This window comes from Dermacentor variabilis, chromosome 3 (genome assembly GCF_050947875.1).
Source record: "Dermacentor variabilis isolate Ectoservices chromosome 3, ASM5094787v1, whole genome shotgun sequence".
NCBI lineage: Eukaryota > Metazoa > Arthropoda > Arachnida > Ixodida > Ixodidae > Dermacentor > Dermacentor variabilis.
Window position 1 is genome coordinate 235,760,506 of NC_134570.1, and position 22,103 is coordinate 235,782,608.

The following is a 22,103-nucleotide window of genomic DNA, read 5'->3' on the forward strand; positions in this document are numbered from 1 at the left end:
GTTGCCTTCACACAATACGGGAAAACATTATTTGAGACATCAGTGAACTATAAAGGCCAATTTCTTGACAGATATCTCGAGAATGGCGTGAATCTAATAATTTCACTTGAATTAATTTGACTTTATTACAACGCGGCTTAAATCAGACATTCGCTAGATTTCATTTACGTGGGGAAAAAAAGACTGTCTTAAAGGCATGTTGCTGCTGCTGGAGGTGGACTTTGGGTCGGTAATCCACCAAACCCGTTGTCGAGTCATTGTAAAGGTCTAAACAGAATGCGCATCGCCGTGTTGAGACGTAAAAATCTCCCCGTGGTGGGTTTGCTCGAGTAACAGCATTTTTCGCTGTGGAAAATTGTGAGCCAGGACGCTATTTTTCCAGCTCGGCTGTTTTCTCCTGATTTCCGCGTACACCTCTGGACAGCCGCCGTGGTTGGTAGTACGGATGCAAGCAGACGTCCCTGTGCCTCTGCCGGGGATGTAGATTTTCGCGACGGCTGCGTCTAGGAAGCGGACCGGCGTCCAGAGTGACACCGACGTTAACGACATCATTGTCTTCTCTCGCAGCAGTGAGGACTTCGCCGATGGCACCTGTAAGCCTATGCGGAGCCGCAAGGCGAAACGAAGACACTCCACCAGGGCATCCATGTATTCTAGCACACCACCGGCAGCATAAACTCGGAATACACAATACGCCGCAGTCACCGCACCGCAATACACCGCAGTCAGTACGATTCTATTTGTACCAGAACTCTCTACCCATAACATGAAGTGACCCAATAGACAGTCTGTCTCGGTGCAACTTGAAGTGATGGCGCCAGAGCAAGTTAAAGCCATCACAGTCACCTCACGAAAAATATTTTGGTGTTGGCACGGCGCTGGGTACTTTGAGTAAACTTACAGAATTTGCTGGCTTGAAGGTCCGCTCGCATATTCCTCTGGACAGTGACACAACTACTGGTGTCACCTGCGACGTGGACGTCTCCATCTCCAACGCTGACTTGCCGATTTTGGTGAAACCAGTCATTGATGACGTCACCATAACCTGTGTCTCGCCTCGGTACATCGCGCTGTGTGAAAATAATTTTCGAGGGCGAGTCTCCCTCTGCGACCATTTATCCCAAGGCCACTCCGATGCCGCAATTGTATGAGGCTGGGAAACGTGAGCGGCGTGTGCGAGAACACAAGAGTTTGCTCACGCGGCAGCGAGCCCCACGAAGCAGACTCCTCTGTAGTCATGGTCCTCAAATACACCTCTTGCCTCGGGTATCATCCCGCTTCCGTGAAGGACTGTCTCAAAATGAAGGAAAGGGCAGTCTCGAAGCCAATCACTAGAGACCATTCGTCTCGTCGGGAATCTGTTGCGGCAATTAAACGCTGATGCCGACGCCGCTTTACAGAGTACACCACATCCGACACCTCCTCCTCTGTCCCTTAGGTCTCGCGGAATTCAATCTAAATCTGACAATAAGATCACGGCGGAGAACGATACAACTTGGTCCGCACTACTAAAACCACAGCCAGAGCCACAGCGGACGTCACAACTGATGTCAAAACCGAAGCCACTACTGATGACACAGCCGGAGCCGGTGCCACGTCGTGACAGACCGCACCGCCGTAGAGTGCATAGCACGGGTTCAGTACAAATTGCCCGAAGACCGGCAAGAGGTTATGATTCTCCGGTCTCTGATGAATACTTTATGAATGCTCTTGAATAACCTTCCAAGTCCGTCCACGCGAAGTGCAGTGCAAGTGCTAGACGCTCTCAATTTAGTGCTTGCAACTCTTGAGTAAGCATCATGGTTTACACGCAGCATTCTATTGGCACTGAAGTCAAAAAGGCTCACGGTTCACAATAAGAATATACTGTCACGTACTGTAGCGTACTGCTAACGACCACTGGCTCCATGATCTTCCCATGTGACTTCAACGCACATCACCAGCTCTGGGAAAGCACCAAGATTAGCTAGAGACTGCACAATGACGACCGTCCAATGTATCGGCGGGACACTTACCTGGACATGAGTGATTTCAAGGCGCTTTGATGCGTGTACACACAGTGTTCACTCTCTCCCGTTTTCCTCTTTCTGCTCTCTCTTTCCCTTCCGCCAGAGTAGGGTAGCAAACTGGATGCTCATCTGTTTGACCTCCCTGGCATTCTATACTTTCTTTTCTGTCTGTGCACTCTAAAATGAGCAACGTTGCGCAGTACTTCTTGTGTAATTTCATAGTATTCCTTGGTTTCGTGATAGCTGCTTGAGACCGAATCACGTTTTTAAAATCTGTTAAGACGCCTCAGTACTACGTGTATGATAAACTTAAGAGCATGAGTCATGTCAGACAAACGAGCGTTAAGCAGTGAAGTGATGGTGAAAAGGCAGGTTCTCGTAAGCTGTAACCGGGCTGTGTGCGAAAATTTGCGACGGCACATTTACATATTTAACATCTCCATAAAATGAGTCTAGTTGTAAGAGTTCGTCTAATAATGAAAGTTCAGTACAGTATTGACTCAATTAGCCGTATGCTACCCTAGTGCACATCATGATGAATGTTTTATCACATCGCTTTGAGTCACTTTGCTCAGAATTTATAAAGAAAGCCAGTCAGCTGCACTTTTGTGCAGAAGCATTATAGTCATATTGAAATATTATAGTTTGTTGCAGGGATAATGACGAGCTTCCCTTAAGTGGGAGCCATAAAATAAAACAGCAACTAAAGGGTGTAATTTAGATGCCTACGCTCAGCGCTTAAAAGAAAAGACACATCTGCCCACCAGATGACGCGCGCACACTTGCCAGCGCGTGATAAAAAGAAAGGCAGGAAAGAGATTGATAGCACCGGATCCGTTGCCGGCATAAGTAACTGTACAAGGTAGATATATGTGTTTTAATAAAGAAAGAAATGATTAAAAAGCGGTAGGTGAAATACTATATTGATAAGTATGTATAAACTACTTGATTAGTGCAAGCAGGCTAGGTGACTATTTGTCACGGCCCCATTGTCATCATCAGCTGCAGAAGCTTACAGCTCTACATGATTAATACAGCAGATACATGAATGCAGAAACCAGCTCACAGAAACTCAGGAAGGGTATATAGAGAATGTGCCCATGTGCATGCAAATGATGCAGTGAAATAATTTCCTAGACGAATTTTAACCAAAATGAGTTACTATTTTCTTCTACCTAATTTTTACCCACGGTGTGCAGAAACCTGTGTGGACTCAGGGCAAAGTTCTGGGGGGCAGCAGCGTGCTCAACTTCATGATCTACAACCGAGGCAACCGGCGCGACTACGATACTTGGGCGGCAGGCGGAGCCACCGGATGGTCATACGACGAGGTGCTGCCCTACTTCAAGAAGTCCGAAGACAACACGAATGCCAGCTATGTGGCTAACGGTACGAGTTCACTGCATCAGCTGTTGGTAGGCGCCATGTGACCCTTTTTGATCAAAGTAATTTAAATGGTTGAAGTATCTTTCTTCCTAATCTCACTCGACTTCCTGCGGGAAGAATTCACAGGTGCATGTCCAACTAATAAAAATCAGAGCACCCGCTCTTCTAGATAACAAGAAAAAAAATCTTTACACCAGAAATAGTAAGTGGAGCCGGATTGTAGCTTTACCCCCACTAGCAGATTTTCTTAAATAAAAGAATTACGGAGCAGGAGCGCACATCATGGGATCTTGGTGAGTAAACGAAGAGCTAGTTGAACGGTTAGTAACATTAAACTGAAAGTGACCAGCCATCCGTACCATGCATCATGCAGTAAATAATTTCTGTGTTCGATGCACCGACATGGCCAGCGACGAATGCGCCAATTCAAGGCACGCAATATAAAAGACGCATTTCTGTGTGCTACGTGGGGGCAAAAATGAGTCGAACCATGGCGATGAGTTGGTTGTCAGCGCCCGTGTCATGTGTTCCATCCAGGAGGAGTGGCTGTTGGGCTAGCTGTTGTTTACTTAACGACATGTTGTAGCGCGAAGGCCAAATTACATGGACACAGTGCCTGTGACGTAGCGCCTTTTACATGTGTATCCTCTTTGTGATTGTGCATTCGGGCGGCAATATGTCGTTATGTGCTCCCTTAGTCTTATCCGCGTTCGCTGTGGTGTTTGTAGTAGTATGTCGTCTGATCAACAAGCTCGGATAACCACCTTGTTGAACCAGGTCATTGAGGCTGTTACATAGGAGGGTGGAAACACCGTGAAATAAATGGACACAGGAAGAAGACAAACGACGAAGGGCTCTGTCGTTTTGTGCTCTTGCTGTGTTCAATTCGTCCGTGGTGTTCCAGTTTCGAGAATGAAACGCTATCTTGAAAAGTTTGTGTGCTTGACATGGCATTTCGTGAGGAGTCACATTGTTTGTATTGGAAGGGAAATCACAGAGATGGGAACCTGCTATGGTTTGAGCTTGTATACAAAAGCCAGTACGGACTACTAAACGTCATTCTTCGTAAAGGACACAATAACTTCTTGCGATATATATCCTGGAGTGGCACGGACCCTAGAGAAAACAATTTTCATCGAAACTCTCAGCAGTCATCATGGTTTGGTTTAAGGAGTCGCTTACAGCCTATGCTTTTTTTTTTTGCTCACGACTACTCTTCTGGAATTTCCGTAAATAAGGAATCAGAAGTATAGTTGCAGCAAATAACTGACTGCTTGAATGTTCTAGAGTCAACGAATCGTTTCTTGCAGAAAAGCTAGCGTGACGTGGCGTCGATTACGCTCCAACTGGAAGTCGGCACGAGGCCAATGGCACCAGCCTCGTCGTCACCCAGGCCGGAACTTTACGGGGCATAGGCACGTTATCAACAATGGAAAGTTTTGGCGCTGGTATCTTTGCGAGAATACAGTATATGCACGACATGACGCGTCCAGGAAACGACCTCTAGTCTCGCCGACATGATTACTCCGAGGAAAGTACCAGCGTGAACCTTGCGTGGCTCGTTGTAGCGCTCCACGCAATCTGCACTTTTTCCTCCACATGCACAATGTGCGACTTGTGAGTGCAGCTACCAGATAGTTCCAGGGGATTAGCGCTGTGAACAAAAGAAAGAGGCTACGCAGGGTGCATTGGTGAACACTTTCAATATTTTTTTAAGTTGCCTGCAGCAGATAGCAGAATTCTAGTACATCAGGCGGTCTACTCGAAGAGGCGGACATTACTTGCAGAATGCATAATCAACTAATTAAAACATCCCTAATTAAGTTATAAACAAATAACGTTATGGTACATACTACAATTTACAAATTCTATCCGGTGAGACTACAAGGCATATCAACTTGAAGATATTGCGTGGGTCACATCATTTACGGGATACGCGCCGTCAAACTTGCGGTAAGAAACCCTGTCGTTCCACTTCCGTAAGAAAATGTCGTTTTATGCGTTGAAGCACCAAAGTAGCTGGAACGCCAGTGCATGTCTCAGCAAAGATCGGAAAAAATATCGCGGAGCTAGTGTCGTCCTGCCATCCTGAGCATCCTCAGCGGAGCTAGTGTCATCCTGTCATCCTGACCTGGAGAGGCAAAGCCAAAGGGTGGGTCTAAAAATTAATCTGCAGAAAACTAACGTAATGTTTGACAGTCTCGGAAGAAAACAGCAGTTTACGATAGGTAGTGAGGCAATGGAAGGGGTAAGGGAATACATCTACTTAGGACAGGTAGTGGCTGCGGATCCGGATCATGAGACTGAAATAATCAGAAGAATAAGAATGGGCTGGGGTGCGTTTGGCAGGCATTCTCAGATCATGAACAGCAGGTTGCCATTATCCCTTAAGAGAAAAGTGCATAACAGCTGTGTCTTACCAGTACTCACCTACGGGGCAGAAACCTGGAGGCTTACGAAAAGGTTTCTAGTTGAATTGAGGACGACGCAACGCGCTATGGAAAGAAGAATGATGGGTGGAACGTTAAGGGATACGAAAAGAGCAGATTGGGTGAGGGAACAAACGCGAGTTAATGATTTCTTAGTTGAAATCAAGAAAAAGAAATGGGCATGGGCAGGACACGTAATCAGGAGGGAAGATAACCGATGGTCATTAAGAGTTACGGAATGGATTCCAAGGGAAGGGAAGCGTAGCAGGGGGCGGCAGAAAGTTAGGTGGGCGGATGAGATTAAGAAGTTTGCAGGGACAACATGGCCACAATTAGTACATGACCCGGGTAGTTGGAGAAGTATGGGAGAGGCCTTTGCCCTGCAGTGGGCGCAACCAGGCTGCTGCTGCTGCTGATGATGTTGATGGTGATGATGATGATGATGATAGCATTTGTGCCAAGTGAATCCGTCTTGCAAGCTACCAGGCTAGACACTGTAATTTTTAATATGTGCCATAAGGTAATCAGCTAAAGATTGGTGAATTTTTGATTACTAGTCGATTATGAATTTCATTTTGTTTTGTGAAAGTAATGTCCGCCTCATCTGTAGACCAGCCCACGGACTAGAATTGTGCTATGTGCCAAAGGCAATTTTTAAAAATTTCTGAAAGTGTTTGCTGAAACGTCAGGCATGTAACTTGCGCGTCTATAGAAGTCTTCACAATCGCGGTTGAAGCTCAGTGGCTGACAAAGAAGGCAGAAAGCTGAACGGTATAAGAAGAATAGAAAGGAAATAGACTTATCCGTGAAATACGATCACAGACGACATCGCAATATCCAACACTATGTTTTATGTAATATAGCTAGGAACAAGAAGAAGAAAACTGAGGGGTCCGATTTTAGTTACCTACAGTCATGCGAAGCCAAGAAATAATGAAGCCAATAAAAGCACACAGTAAATGATTTCTAGTTTTCAGTTCAAGTGTGGAAATGTTATGCGAAATGGAAATTAAAGTGGGCGAAACAAATAGCTTGTCGTCGCATGTGGAGGGTGTGGATTCGGAGTCAAGATGCGCTGCTTTACCGCGTACCGTCCAGCCACGTACCACGCAACCTAATCGAACCGGTCCACCTTGCTTTCTTGAGGGAGCGCACTTGCTTTTGTAACGTTTTGCGGAGCAACAGCTTAAACCGATACTAAAGGAAGCAAGGGCTGCGTTTCGAGTGGACCCGGAGCAATGTGCGTCAAGGTACCGAGCTGCATGGCGTTGTGGCACTTTTGTTTTCGTGTGCACAGAAGTCTCGACTACAGATTTGCGAGAAAACACTTGAAATTTATCGCGCCGTTAGGATTATTTCTCGTAATTTCCGAACAATACGTGTACAACTTCACAATGGCAGAGTAAAACGCGTTGAACAGTGAGCGCTGAGTGCAATTGAAAGAAAACTCTAGAGCACCTCAAGGTGGAAGTGACTGCAGATGCGGTAGGAAATGCACTGCGGATATGCCAATATCATGTGCCTAAATGTTAGAACACGCAGCGAGCTGGGTATGCGGACTGTGTCGCCCACGACGCCTCTATTGAGGCCTTAGACTGCTCATGGGAAGAAAATTTGACCGTCCGGCGTTGCGCTGTCCGGCTTATGTGGCACCAAAATTCAATTGCACCAAAATTGGGGGTCATCTCGACCTTTGTTGGGAGTCAAACCATGGACCTTTAGTGTTAATTATTGCACAGTCAATGAGGGCACAGTTCTTTATGATAGAGTAAATTAAGGCACACGGACCCATACTATTTGGTGTTAGGGTGAAGTTAATTAAGGGATATTTAATTAATATAGTTAATCAATATACTAGAATGTGGTGTGAAGTAAGCTAAATCTAATAAAGACACGGTTAATTAAGAAAGAGTTATTTAAGGCCCTTGTACCCACGGCTGTATGTGCCAATTAGGGTGATGATAATTAAGGGAGTTAATTAAAATATAATAAATTAACGCACTCAGGCACACGCCCTTTGCTGTTGATTAGGACGAAGTTAATTAAGGGACGAGTAATTGAGATACAGTTAAATAAGATAGTGGAACCCATGACCCATGGATTAATGCGCAGTTAAGACATGTTATTTACGATAATGTGAATTAAGGCGCTAGAGCCCACGGCCTTTAGTGGGAGTCGAACCCTCGACATTTGGTGGGAGTCTAACCCACGATGATTGATGGTTATTAAGGCGAAGTTGATTAAGGCACTTGAACCCACGAGCCAATATGGAGATATATGGGCGAACCAGCCATCTCTACAAGTTGAATTGCAATGACACCGTGAAGGCAGAGTGTCGAACCCACTACTTTGGTGTTATAAGGCGAAGTTTATAATGTACATTTATTTAAGACAGTTAATTAAGGCTCTCGTACCTACAACCTATGGTAGTAGTCGAACCCACTCGGAGATATGAGCCACCCGGCCATATCCAAGTTGGAATCCAAGTCGGATTCTAATTTACATCGTGAAGGTCGAGAGTCGAACCCACTACATTTGGCGTTAATTGAGGGCGAAGTGAATGAAGGCACGGTTAATTAAGATATTGTTAATTAGGCACTCTAACCCATGACTTTGGTGGGAGTCGAGCCCGGGATCCTTTGTGTTAATTAGGCTGAACTTAATGAAGGCACGATTCATCAAAGGTGGAGTTAATTAAGGCAATTGTACCCAGGAACATTCGTGGTAGAAAACCAGTAATAGGAAGTAACAACGCCTTAAAATGAAAATGTCAAGTAATGTAATTAATGTCTCTGGAGCGGGTAGGCTTTGGCCTTCATGGTCTTTAACGTAGGCTGAAGTCGCGGTCAACCTTTAAGCACGTCACCTTGGCAGCTTTTGGGCACATAAAGTCGCTTCCACATTGCAGTGCGCTGGTGGTTTGGGCTCAGCACTCATTCTCTAAAGCGTGTGAGTCTGTGAAGCGGTGAGAGTATAGCTGGGGGATTGCGATGGGTCGCCGCCTCGGTGGAGTCCCTTATCACTGTTCTCTCATCGATTTGTACTTACCAGGGGCCATAATATAAGACTAATATTCTTCGGCTCTTACATCAATGATCAGTGTCGCTCTTTCCGTGCGCTTCAATCCAGTGGCTTAGTCCCTGAGGAACGCCATTTCGGCGTTGCATAGAAAGGTCGCTGCTGAAATTGGTCAGCCGCGGCTGTTTAGATGCGGCAGGCACCATTAGCGCGTGTCCTTTTTGTCTTTGCCCCAAGGAAAGCCTGGCTAATTTATTTTTTCCTTTGTTCGCGCTTGCCAGGGTCACGCTGCTGGTCCAGCGGTGCTCCGTGACCTGTCAACGCAAGCGCGCAGCCTTTCCCCCGAGCGCGCGCACCCGCGTTCTCCGTTAGCGCTCGGGACTCGCGTTGACCTCGACGAACGGCTGTGCAGCCTTGTCCCGTTACACCTCGAGCCTCGGTCCCCGGCGACCCCCTTCGGCTTACGGAATCGAGCTCAATTAAGTGCGCCGGCTGTGCACGCTCGAGAGATTATCAAGCCTGAGTCCTTCTGCAACGCATGAAGACCTGCACACGCTTCTCCATGAGAAAAGCCCAAACCGACAGCGCAAGTTCCTCGCTCAGTGTTACCCTTTGTACGAAGCGCATCTCTCTAGCCGTACTTAGCTATTTTTTCTGCGCACACTATGTTGAATTAGAATGCAATGCATTTACAATCAAGCGCTACGCAGAGTTACGCGACAACGCCTCGTGTTAGTTTTTCCGCCAATGTTTTTTCCAAGTGAACTTTGGTAGACGGCTTGTGCTGAGAATGCGGCCCTTCTCTCGCCGTCCAAGAATAGCAGTGGGTGACACGAGCAGCATATTTCACGGTCTATTGAATCGTGGCGGCAAGCACAATCGCCGCTTCTGGAATAGAGGAAGGGGTGCTTTCTTCATCTTCGCTGAGCATATGGCGAAAGCATGGATTAAATTCCCTTAAAATGTCAGAGCTCTAAGCCGAAACCGTTTACATATATATTAAAAAAAAATTAGGACAACGCTTTACGCACTCCCGCCCCGTATCAAACGCTCTGCGAGAGCTTGCAAATTTGCTCAAAATAACATCGTGTGATGTTACTGCTGTCGTTAATATTGAGATTTATTGATATTGTTGGTATTAACCAGTAATGATATTTAGGAATATTATTGATATTTGCTGATATTTCTGGTATTATAGACATAACTTTTTATTCATTGCACTCGATTTGACTTGGTGCCTCATCCTCAATCGAACTTTTTTTTTTTCTATTCAATCTGTAGCCCGGGTCCTATCGTTTCGATCTTTCATTTTGCACCTGCACTGAATAACCGTAGTGCCTTCATTTTCAATTTGTATTTTTAAGAAACACGTATTTCAGCTGTTGTCTAGGGTACTTCTCTTTTGTCAGTCTGGACACCTCGAGTAGCTTTTCTATCTTTCCTCTAACAATACGCTATATTTGATCTGGCTAGAAACTATTGAATATTTCATTGATTGATTCATTCAGTCATACCATTTTTAACACTGAAATAAATCAGCGTAATCTATAAACTGTAATCAATAGCCTTTAATATTTCATTATATCGAGAGTTAAAATAAAGCAAACAACTTTGAAACTAGGCTAATTATAAATAACCCACGAAATATTTTGATGTACTTCATCTGAACACCATTATAGTGTTACAAGCCCTTACATGCGTTGCATCAGAGTGGAGCAGCTGATTGATTTGATTGATTCCGTTATTTTAGGTAACTGAGCCCTTATATAGTTATTAGGCAGCCCGCAGAGGGAGACTCCGCAATAATTTTGACCACCTGCGGTTCTTTAACTTGCACATAAATATAAGTGCAAAAGTATTTTCGCAGTTCCCCCCCAACGAAATGCTTCCGCCGTACCCACATCCTCGCACATACCCACATCTTGAGGTTGGGGATCGAACCCACAACCTCAAGCTCAGAAGCGCCAGGCCGTAGCCAACAAGATACCGCAGTATGTAGCGAGGAGCAGCGTTGCATTATTTGACCTTTCTCTGAAGAAATGACTGCGCACGTAAAAATCTATTGAAGAATGAAGCCACACATATTCAAGGATGCCTATCACTCTACAAGAGAGTAGGGTAGGGAACAATGGCGTCCCTTTTCTGAATGACATCCACAACACTGTAGGAACAAAGGCAGCGTTGTCAACCCTCATTGCTTATCGGGCATCTGTTTGCGAGAGTTGCCGTAACCTCCAATGAAATAGATTGACGCTGGGCGCATGTACCGCAAATGTGAATTTTTGTTGAGAGGCCGACGTCTCTGGATGATGGAGCTAAATATGGCTCAAGGAGCTACTCCTGAAAAATTTAGCGTTATACCCCGTTTTCTAGATCGTGTAGCTCAGGGCCTGAGGCGGTTACACCGCGCGAAGGCATATTGACAGACAACTTGTGAATGACATAAAAAAAAAATGACTCGCCATCCCGGCCCTGCGAAAGTGTATATGCAGCAAAGTTCTTGAAAAACATCACTAAAAATGCGGACGATGACTGCCGCCGCCACCACCACCACCACCACCACCACCACCACCACCACCACCACCACCACCACCACCACCACCACCACCACCACCACCACCACCACCACCACCATCATCATCATCATCATCATCATCATCATCATCATCATCATCATCATCATCATCATCATCATCATCGTATTATATGTCTACTGCAAGACGAAGGCCTCTGCCTGAAATCTCCAATTACCCCAGTCCTGCGCTAGCAGATTCAAACTTGCGCATACAAATTTCACCAATTTCATCACCCTACGTAGTTTTCTGCCATCCACGGCTGTGTTTCCCTCCTCTTGGCACCCATTTTGTAACCCTAATGGTCCACCGGTTATCTAACCTACTCATTACATGGCCTGCCCACCTCCATTTTTTCACTTAATGTCAATTAGAATATCGGCTATCCCATTTGCTCTCTGATCCACGCCGCTCTCTTTATGTCTCTTAACGTTATGCCTAACATTCTTCGTTCCATCGCTCTTTGTGCGAGGCTGAACTTGTTCTCAAGCTTCTTTGTCAGTGTCCAAGTTTCCGCCCACTATATGATACCACCGGCAGAATGCATTGATTGTACACCTTTTATTTTTCAGTGATAGAGGCAAGCTTCCAGTCAGGATTGGGCAATGTGTACCGTATGTGCTAAAACTCATTTTTATTCTTCTGCAAATTTCGTGCTCATGAACAGAGTCCCCTGTGAGTAATTGGCCAAAGTAAATGCACTCCTTCACAGACTCTAGAGGCTGACTGGCGATCCTGAACTCTTCTGGCCTTGCCCGGCTAATGAGCATTACGTTTGTTTCTTCTGCACATTAATCTTCAACCCCACACTTACACTCTCTCTGTTAAGGTCCTTAACCATTTGTTGTAAGTCATCTCCAGTGTTTCTAAACAGGACAATGTGACGTGCAAACCGAAAGTAGGGTAAAATGCAGTGATCATAGGTTAGTGAGATCTTGGATTCACCTCCATTTTAGGAAAGAAAGAGCCAAATTCACCAAGAGGAAGCGGACCAACCTAGGGTCAGTAAGGGTAAAAGCAGTTCAATCGAGGCTGGAACTTGCATGCAAATAAACACCCTTAGAACCGAGAGATGAAGATAACATAGAGGCAATGAATGAAAACGTAACTAGGCTGGCCTCTGAAGAAGCAATTGAAGTAGGATGTAAGGCACCAAGGCAACCAGTAGGTAATCTCTCCCAAGTAACAAATTACCTAATGAAAAACTTTGTAAGGTGGAAGCTTGGGCGAGTTGGGGATTCAATATCGACATGTTTGCACAGCCCAAAAGACGAGTATTGAAGAAAGAACAGCGTCTAATTTTTGTTCTTCCTTCAGTCCTGGTATTTAGCGCTGTGCAAACATGTCGATACTAATAAATAAACTACCAAGAATCAAAGTGTCCATCTCAAGACATCAGCTAGAATTCGCGGCACTGTCAAAACTAATCAACAAGGAGAAAGTAAGGGATATTCGAAATTATAACGTGAGAAAGACTGAGGAAGTGGCAAAAAATGGACGCAGCCTGAAATCAGTGAGAAGGAAACTTGGCATCGGTGAAACCAAGATATACGCAGTGAAAGATGAGCCGGTTAATATCATCAGCAATCTCGAAGATACAGTAAGAGCAGCGGAAAAATTCTATGCGTACCTATGCTGTACTCAAAGCAACCACGATACCTGTATTCGAAGTAGTAAGTAACAGGTTACAGAGGCTCCTTCTATAACTAACAAAGAAGTTAGAAGGCCCTTGCTAGATATGAAACGAGGAAATGCGACAGGAGAAGATGGAATACCAGTTCATTTACTCAAAGATAGAGGAGACATATTGCTTCAAAAACTGGAGTCCCTTAATACGAGCTGCCTATTGACTTCTATGATTCCAGAGAACTGGAAGGATGCCTACATCACACTAATCCCTAAAAAGGGAGACGTTAAAGAATTGAAAAGTTATGGGCCCATTAGCTTATTTCCAGTAGTATATAAAATATTCACCAAGGCAATATGCAATAAAATAAGGGCAACAATAGACTTTAGTCAATCAAGGGGACAAGCAGGTTTCAAGAAGGGATACTCTTCAATTGATCACATCCATGTAATCAATCATGTAATTGTGAAATCCTCAGGGTACAATTAGCTTCTCTGTATGGCTTTCATAGATTACGAAAAAGCTTTTGATTCAGTAGAGATACCAGCAGTCATAGAAGACCGCATTATACCCGCTAACAACTTAAGTTACCACTTGGAGCAAGACACGCCTGCGTGATTTGCAACTTACTCGAATGTTGTCGTTGATGCCATGTGTTGTATATGTTCTCGGTAAGCCTTTTACAAACAGTTTGTAGGCGCGACACCAATTGTGTCGCACTTTCTGGAACACATGCGGGCATCAGTGATTACTCTAGAACCATCGACGACTTACGTGGAAAAGCTGACGCGCTTGACCCGCTGATCAGATTTTGACGATCGCCAACTGTGTTTGCCGCTGTCGTTGTGCATTGAGTGTAGCTTGGTTTTGTGGGCACAGTTTCGCCGAATAAATAGTTAGTTTCGTCATTTAAAGTCTTACTGCTGTGTTCTTCACCGTAACTTCAACGTAACAGTATGACACAGAGCGATTGGTCACTCAGATAGAAGACACACGTCTTTCAGGAAGCATTGAACATTGAGGCTTACCCCTTGGTAAGGCATCGACACCTGCACAGCACAGCGTCTCGCCTTCTTCCTCGGTGTATTTCCCACCAGGAGAATACATTTTTTTTCGTTAGAACTTGCGTATTCGTTACATGGGAGGCCAAGCTCACCCTCGGGGACCTGGAAGACCAACGACAACTCGTCGCCAGGACCAAGGGGGCAGTGAAAGCCAGAGGGTTCCTGGACAAAGTAGCCCTCCCACCTTAGGGTGATACCAGGCCTCGCTCGGGACATTGTTTTGGATAATAAAAGTTTCTTTCTCGTTCGAACTTGCTGCTTCCACGTGATCTTTATCGCGGTGTGCGTAAGGTGTGGCGTGGGTTTGAAAATAATGACAGTCGTTGCTATTAGCGTCACGTGTGTGCATTCTTTGTTCTTGCGTCCTTGTCCGATGTCCGCACTCCTACTCGTTTGTTTTAAGACCAACAACCAACAAGCCTACAATGCGTGTGTCATTTCGCTCATATTTCGAAGTATCTCATGCTGGCCGTTTCTCCGAATGTACACAAATGCAAAAATAACTGATTGTTTGACGCTCAAGTTTAACCCACCCCTCTTTACTGGTCAGTGCTTTGAAAAATAACGTCTCCATCACACCGCCGCCGTTTTCTGATAAATGGCATGCAGCGCACATTTCAGGCGCGTTTCAGCGCCATCGTTGTAGCCTTCTACAATGTGGCGTTATATTTAATTGCCGTCACAGATTTAGGTTGTCGCCGCCAACAAGTTCGCTGCGTCCTCACGTGCACAGCAGAACCATTTATGAGGTTCTATGCTCACATCGCAACGAATTTGCTTCTCATAGAAGGTTACAGAGCAATTTTTGGGCAATTTAGTTACAGACGCATACGCTCACACGCACACAAAAACACACATACACATAGGGAACACAAAATTATTAAGAAATAAATAAAGGTACCGCGAAGACGTAAATCTATCTGCGTGTTCAGTCACAGAGCAATTTCCCAGGACGCTTCGACAGCGCACTCCCAAGATGGAGTTGATTGCATCAATCTAGTGAGGAACAAATTTCGACCATTTTGTCCTCTTAACTCAGCAGACAGTGACTCACTAACTCAGCACTAAAGATATCCTCCATACTTTAAGAGGGTTTTATCAATTTGTTTTCTTTGCAACCATCACAGATTCGCTATGCACGTCGTAATGCCCCTAAAAATGGCAGAGCCGGCTCCTCACACTTTGGCCGAGTAGCTTTTCGTAAGCGTGAAAGCGCTCTTTCTCACATGCTTGCGCAGAAATTTCCCGTGTTAAATAGCATTTTTCGGATTGGTGCTTGGAAAGTTTCTCTTCGCTTATGAAATGAGAACTGTCGCACGCAACTGTTCGGCTAAGACTAGTGGTATGAGGAAACGTTAGCTATTAGGTACAAAAACTCAATCTACGGCACACAAAGACTTTCAAATTATTGTCTCTACGGAAGACTCCTTTAGACTTGGAACGTAAAGTACAGTTAAAACTCGATCTAAGGAAACCCGATTTAGCGAAGTTCCCGGTCTAACGAAGAAATTTTCATTCTCCGGCAGGTACCCATATGGTTCAATGTTGTTATCAACCAAAATTAACGAAACTAACTTTGCCGAACTCGATTTACCAAAGTTTTTTCTGAAATAATAAAGTAAAAAAAAGCGGTGATTTCTTTCTAATTCCAAAACAGATACATTTTTCTTAGAGCGTGCGGTCTGTCGCTAACGCGTCAAAACATCTAAATTTCCTAGTCGCGGCTCTAGCTTTAATTTGACGAGGCTGCACGCCGCGCCCATGCACGTGACTGCAGACTAAACACCGCCACCGTAGGATCGGTGGTGATTGCTTTCATTATTTCCTGGTTAATGCAACAAATGGCTGAATTAGCGGCAAATACGATGCCGCCGTAACCTTTGCATCTTACTCCGTTACAATTTTTGATTTCGAAGGACCGAAAAGTTCCTTTCTCAAATTTAAAAAATCCCCAATTTAACGAAATAATTTTAGCGTCATCACTTCGGTAAATCGAGTTTCAACTGTTTATTTTGAGGACTCGCCGCTTTCTTGTGTGCGCAGATTTTTGTAATAATTTTGGTTTGTCCGATAGTTAGGGCTGCAATATTCGCGAGAAACGATCGCTACTACGCGAATTATTAGCACTAAGATTATTTCCTCAGTGTTGTCCAAACTTTCCTAAAAACTACTGATATACGCGCAAGACCTGGATAAGTAACTGTAAAAGTATGTTTTTATTTTAAAAGGCCCCTCACCAGGTGTGACCATTTTGAGCTGACAAGCGCAGAGCACACATTGCACGATAACAGTGATGCCTGTAAACTATTTCATCGCTACGCGCCGCGTAAGGGTCTGAAATTTCAAACCGAACGCCGTTTTCCCTTCCCCTCGCTGCCCCCGCGCTCCAAGCCGGAGGATGACGTATGCGTGCTAGTGCGCCTACGGACTCGTCGATCGTGGTGACGCGTGACTTCGAGAATCATTCAAGGCAACATCTGTTATTTGTGCAATATGTTGCTTGAACAGACGGCCTAAAGCTTGGAGAAATTATGAAACACACAAACCAAATATTTGCATGTTTTTCTTTTACTTCGTACCGCAGCAGAGAGATGTACTTCCGTTTCGTCTGCTTGTTCCCACATCGTGCAGTGGTGCACGCAGACACCGAAACTATGTCATTTTCTATTGTGTTCCAGCGCGGAATCATGCTCTGTCATCCACTTGTGTCGGCCTGAGTATTCGTCTTGCACTGTAATATACAACTATAGTCAGGTGTCTTCATGCACAGCGCGACAATTCGTGCGCTGCGCGCAACGAGACAATCACAACCGCTCGCGCGCGACGCCGTAAGCGGAAGTGTGCCGCGCCGAAAAGAAAGCCAGGAGAAAGAAAAAATAAAGACGGGGCCCGTGACTTTTGCGTCACGCGATCCTCGAGCTCAGGTATGGGAGAACGCAGGGAAGGAATTTCGCTTGCGGAGGCTAGACGGGGCGAGTGGAGAGAGGGTCTCACTTGGCAGTGGAGCTCGCCTGCTGAAATCATGGGTTCGCGGCACTGAAATATTTCTATCTCTGATATTAATGAGCCGATTTAAAAATGTTTTGGGACAGAACTCTCCGTAGAAATTCCGTAACAGAACATTCCGGACACACCTCTCCGTAACAAATTCCAGCGCACAATCAAAATTTGCTGTGGGGCCTGGTGAAGGGCCCTTTCATTTTAAATATTGCTTTCCTGGTGCGCGGCCTGGTTCTGCCGCGTTCTTGCGAAGCACAAAGATAAAGACGTGCGAGAGATTATTGAGGCTCAGGCTATCAGGCAGAATAGTGATACGTGTGTTAGTGCCCCGTCGGTCGACTTGTTAGATAAGAAGACGGCTTTTTTGGATGGTTAAGATTTGGATGAGGTGCCGCCACTGTGCATGGGTTATATAGGTGTATTTCTTGAAAATCAAGTTGTTGAAGTTAGCGCATTGTGGCGTCGTCTCCCTTCCGTCCTTGTTTGCTGGCGCTTAATATGCTTTCAGTTTACCAACACGCCCAACAAATGGCAACGCTGGTTCTATAGTTTCTTTGTTCAACGGCTGGGACATATACGAGCCCTTTATTTTCTTATGCTCTCAGGTTTCCACGGCACCGGCGGCGAGTTGACGGTCAGTTCGGCCGAGTACCAAACGTACGTGCTGGATGCATTCCTGAAGGCGGGACAGGAACTGGGCTACAACGTTGTCGACGCCAACGCAGGGGAACAAACAGGTGAGAGAATGGCATTCTGTTCTCACTGAGCATCTCGTTTTACGTGTAACGTTACGTAATTCTTTGCTGCACGGACGACAGCTGATACGTGATCCTTTGAGCTCGCCTCTGAATCATGGTATGTTCACGAACGCTGGCGCATATGGAGAATTCCAACGGAGTAAATTTCGGACATCCTGCTTTTGCGGTGTGCCGTAACCTGCACCTGTGTGTTCACGCATCGCGTTAACTACGCTGTTAGCGTGGCAGAAATATCCTTTGCAGGCGTGCATGAGTCTGGTTGACCTCCGTGCCTTTCCTATCTTTGCGCTCTCTCTCTCTCTGTCTCTCGCTCCGACCATGATAAGCCCTGATCGCTCTATTAGCACCTTATCCATCCGCGTCGAACCATGACGAAGACTCATATAAAAGCTCACCATTCCTTATCAACTTTGACTACTTATCTTTTTATGTTGCGTGAGGTGAAGCGCACGAGCCCTCACCGATCGGCGATATTTCGCTCCGTGAAGGAGTGCCCCAAAGGAGAGCGCGTCTCAGGATCAGCGAAACACATCGGGGCCCGCGTGACATGTCTGCCATTATTTTCGCTAAATAAGAATTTTCCCGATGTTTACAATGCTCCAAGTCGGCTCCACATGTGCTCCTGGATATGCATGGCTTTTCTTCGATCATTACCAAATCTTTCAACAAAGGCTTCATACAGACTGATACAAACTGAATGTGTTGTACTGGCTGTACAACACAATTATGTGGTTCAGATATATTCACTACCTGTAAATGTCGGTATTTAGTTCAGTGGCTAAGCCAATAGTCTTTGTGTGTGGGTCGCAGTTTCGAAGCCCACCACCGCCTACGTTTTTCCTTTCCAATTTATTCAGTCTTGTTTTATACAATAATTTCTTTATAGCGGTTCGTCTTACGTAACAGATGGACTACGGGCGGACGGACGAGTTTCCTCGTTCGGTAGGCATGGAAATGCTTATGCATTCAAAATATTTTGAGATTCTTGCGGCATGAATTTCGTCCGCATGCAATATTGGTAGACGTAGCCAACGTAGCCAAGTTCTGAAAACTTGCAAGCGGCGAACTCTAAAAATCATCAAAGCAGCCTGCTGATCTTCCTGCGCTGTGCCTGTCTATGCAAACAAAAGCAGCGCGTCTGTAAAGCGAAGAAGGAGGCGCGACGCAGTTGCGCCACAGAATTGCAGGCACGCGCACGTGTTCCGCGTTCGCTGTCCCCGGCGGATCTTCCCGGGTGACATGCGCGCTACGAGCATCCGACGCATTGCGTAGCGCAGCATCCGCCACTTGGCTGAGCGGCAGGTATAACTGAACTTCTTCAATATCGTTTATTCTGATCGGGAGTGTTAGAAACGGTACACCACAGTTCGTCCGATGTAAGATGGCGGTCGTATCTCTGGAGGTCTCTTGCTTGGTAGGAGAGCGTAGCACTTTGCTGTACGGCCCCTCAGCAGACTCACAGATTTAACGGCTCTCCGTTATCTATGTCTGTTATCCTTCGACGTTCCCTCAGGTACATTGTCAAATTGCAACGGAAGTCTGATTACTTTGCTACTCAACGTGTCTCCACTTATGTTTAGTTTCTGCCTAGAAACCACATAGCCCTCTAATGCGAGATATTTGACATTATTTAGGCTTAAACTACGATATCAAAGATGCTTTTATATAAATAATTCTCACATAGCCTTTTGTGTTGCTAGCTTACATTTGCGCAGGTTTGCAGCTTAAAAGTGCTCCCCGACGTAGACAGCGCAGCGAAGAATTGAACGCGAGAAAGAGCAGACACACTGTTCACCTGCATTTGGCCTGTGTTATAGTTCAGGCCGACCTCTCTGCCTTTCTGTAAATATATTTCTCTCGGTTTCTGCATTTGGAGTTTTACAGGACGCAGAGTTTAAACAGGACTGCATTTCCTCTCGTGAAAATGTATATAACACAGGTCAACTACAAAAAGAAAGGGTATATGTTGGTCTGCTACCAGTAAATATTGAGTTGCAAGCAAGCTTCAGTGTGTTCTTCTCGCTTGTTCAATTAATGTAAAGCTTGCGCGGTTGTGGTGTCAGAACCAAGACATAGCCAGAGGTTGGAATGTCAGATACAAGCACTTCCATTGCAGGTTTCTGCCCCAACCAGTTCACTATGCGAGGCAAAGAACGCTGGTCGACGTCCAAAGCGTTCGTGATTCCTGTCGCCGGAGAGCGTCCGAACTTGCAGATCTCCCTTTTCTCTATGACCACAAGGGTGAGTTTACCGGCTGGGTAACGGCGACTATGGTATACCACACACACACACGCACACGCGCACGCACGCACGCACGCACACGCACGCACACGCACGCACACGCACGCACACGCACGCACACGCACGCACACGCACGCACACGCACGCACACGCACGCACACACACACACACACGCACACGCACACACGATACGATACGATACCGGTTGTGATATACTCAGCAATTTTGCCTCGTCGTTCTCCTACTCAATGCCCTGTTTCATTCAACTGCAAGTTCCCTGGTGGGATGCCCCATTCGATAGAAAGTGTTTCTTTTTGAGGAGGTGCGGATGCAATTAACATAAAGGTGTTGAAAAGTACCATGACTTATAATTCTGTTTTCCTTTTTTTGCTGAACTTCTCGTGGCCGTCACCGAGTTCCGGCCTCACTTATAATTGAAAATCCGGGACGGTGGTTCCCTTGCACAAGTCGGGCAACACATATTTAGTCCCCCCCCCCCTATTTCTTGAGTCGAATTCATTCCTTTCAATATGCCACCATGGTTTACGATGAATTTCTCGTGCTAAACTCAGTTGCATGCCTTGCTAATCATATTTTCCATGCTGTAGATAACAAGTTGTTTATTCGTTAACTTTTCTTTAAATTTGTAAAATTATTTGGCACGGTGCCTTACAAATTACCGCGACTCAAGACGTTCAGGCTTAATATTAACCCCAACGTTCTGGGCAGGATTATATCCTTGATGTCTAAGGTTTTTCAATACGTACTACTAATAATTCTTACTCTTTCTCTGTTAGTGTGATATCTGGCGTCCTTCAGGGCTCCGTTTTACGACTTTTGGTGTTTATTTGCATTACCAACTGGCACCTTGGCATTAATTAAATCATTAGGAACTTCGCTGATTGTCTTTTCCATTTTGTGATTAAAAATATTTCTGATCCCTCACAGCTACAGTCCGATATCAACAAGATAACTCAATGTGTAACGTTTGACAAATAACACTAAACATTATTTAATGTAAAGCAATGATAGTATCTCGTTTTCCATCATATGCTTAATTACCTTTGTTTATATAGTAAACAACACAACGCTAACCACTTCACATTTCTGAAAATATCTAAATGTCCCTATTGGCCAGGACGTTTCTTGAAATTTGCATGTAAATTACATTCCTAATAACGCTAACCGCGTGCTAGGATATGTGCGCCCAAAATTTTCCACTGTCCCTTCCAGCCTCAGGCTTCGCGAGACCGTTGTGCTATCTAAATTAGTGCACGCGTGTTCTATTTAGGATCCCACTAGCATAACTACAAATAATGTTCTTCAAGCACTGTAAAAGAGAAAAGATGCTGGCGTCATACTTACGTAGTTTTGTCATACTGAGAGTCTTCGTTCAATTAGCATTTCCGTCCAGTCAACGTGCTGTAAAGGTTCCAGTTTGTCTCTTAAGCAGGGTTTATTATGCTAATTTCACTTTGAAAGAACTCCTGCTTCGACCAAACCACGTATCATCTCGTGGTGATTATTACTTCAAAGTGGGTGTTGTCGCACCAGCATACACTATTTCATCACCCAGATTAGAAGTGACTAGAACACTTTGCTTCTTGCACTGAGACCATCACCGATGTTGTTGCCTTCAATAAAGGCGGTTGCAACTCTACTCCTCTCTGTGATGTCTTCGGGCACTGATAAGGTCAAAATAAATAAATAAATAAATAAATAACAGTTGCACTTGCGTTATTTGATGTAGTGGGGTATTTAGGGATGTAGTAGGGGACGTAGTCATCAGATGTAACGGGCTGCATCGGGAAGTGAACACCTGTTTTAGTAAAAGAAGGAACATGTAGTAGCACACGGGAAATGGTAAAAGAGGGTGATGTGATTACTAGCTTCACGGATGCAGCGCCGGCATGGTTGGAGCAGTAGGCAGGGGCCGGAGTCGAACTATGAACTTGACTAGGCTGATATTGACACGATGTAAACTGTGCACATTGTGCT

At 45.2% G+C, this 22,103-nt stretch overlaps 1 protein-coding gene across 1 annotated transcript in view; it reads left to right on the top strand.

The window, feature by feature from the left end:
* The window catches only part of LOC142575054 (4-pyridoxate dehydrogenase-like), a 237,371-nt gene that overhangs the window by 52,945 nt on the left and 162,323 nt on the right, over positions 1-22,103 (top strand). Inside the window, exons 6-8 of the mRNA XM_075684018.1 lie at positions 3,209-3,398; positions 17,712-17,843; positions 19,981-20,105. Of these exons, the coding sequence (XP_075540133.1) occupies positions 3,209-3,398; positions 17,712-17,843; positions 19,981-20,105 (447 nt within the window). The remainder of the gene's footprint in view (positions 1-3,208; positions 3,399-17,711; positions 17,844-19,980; positions 20,106-22,103) is intronic.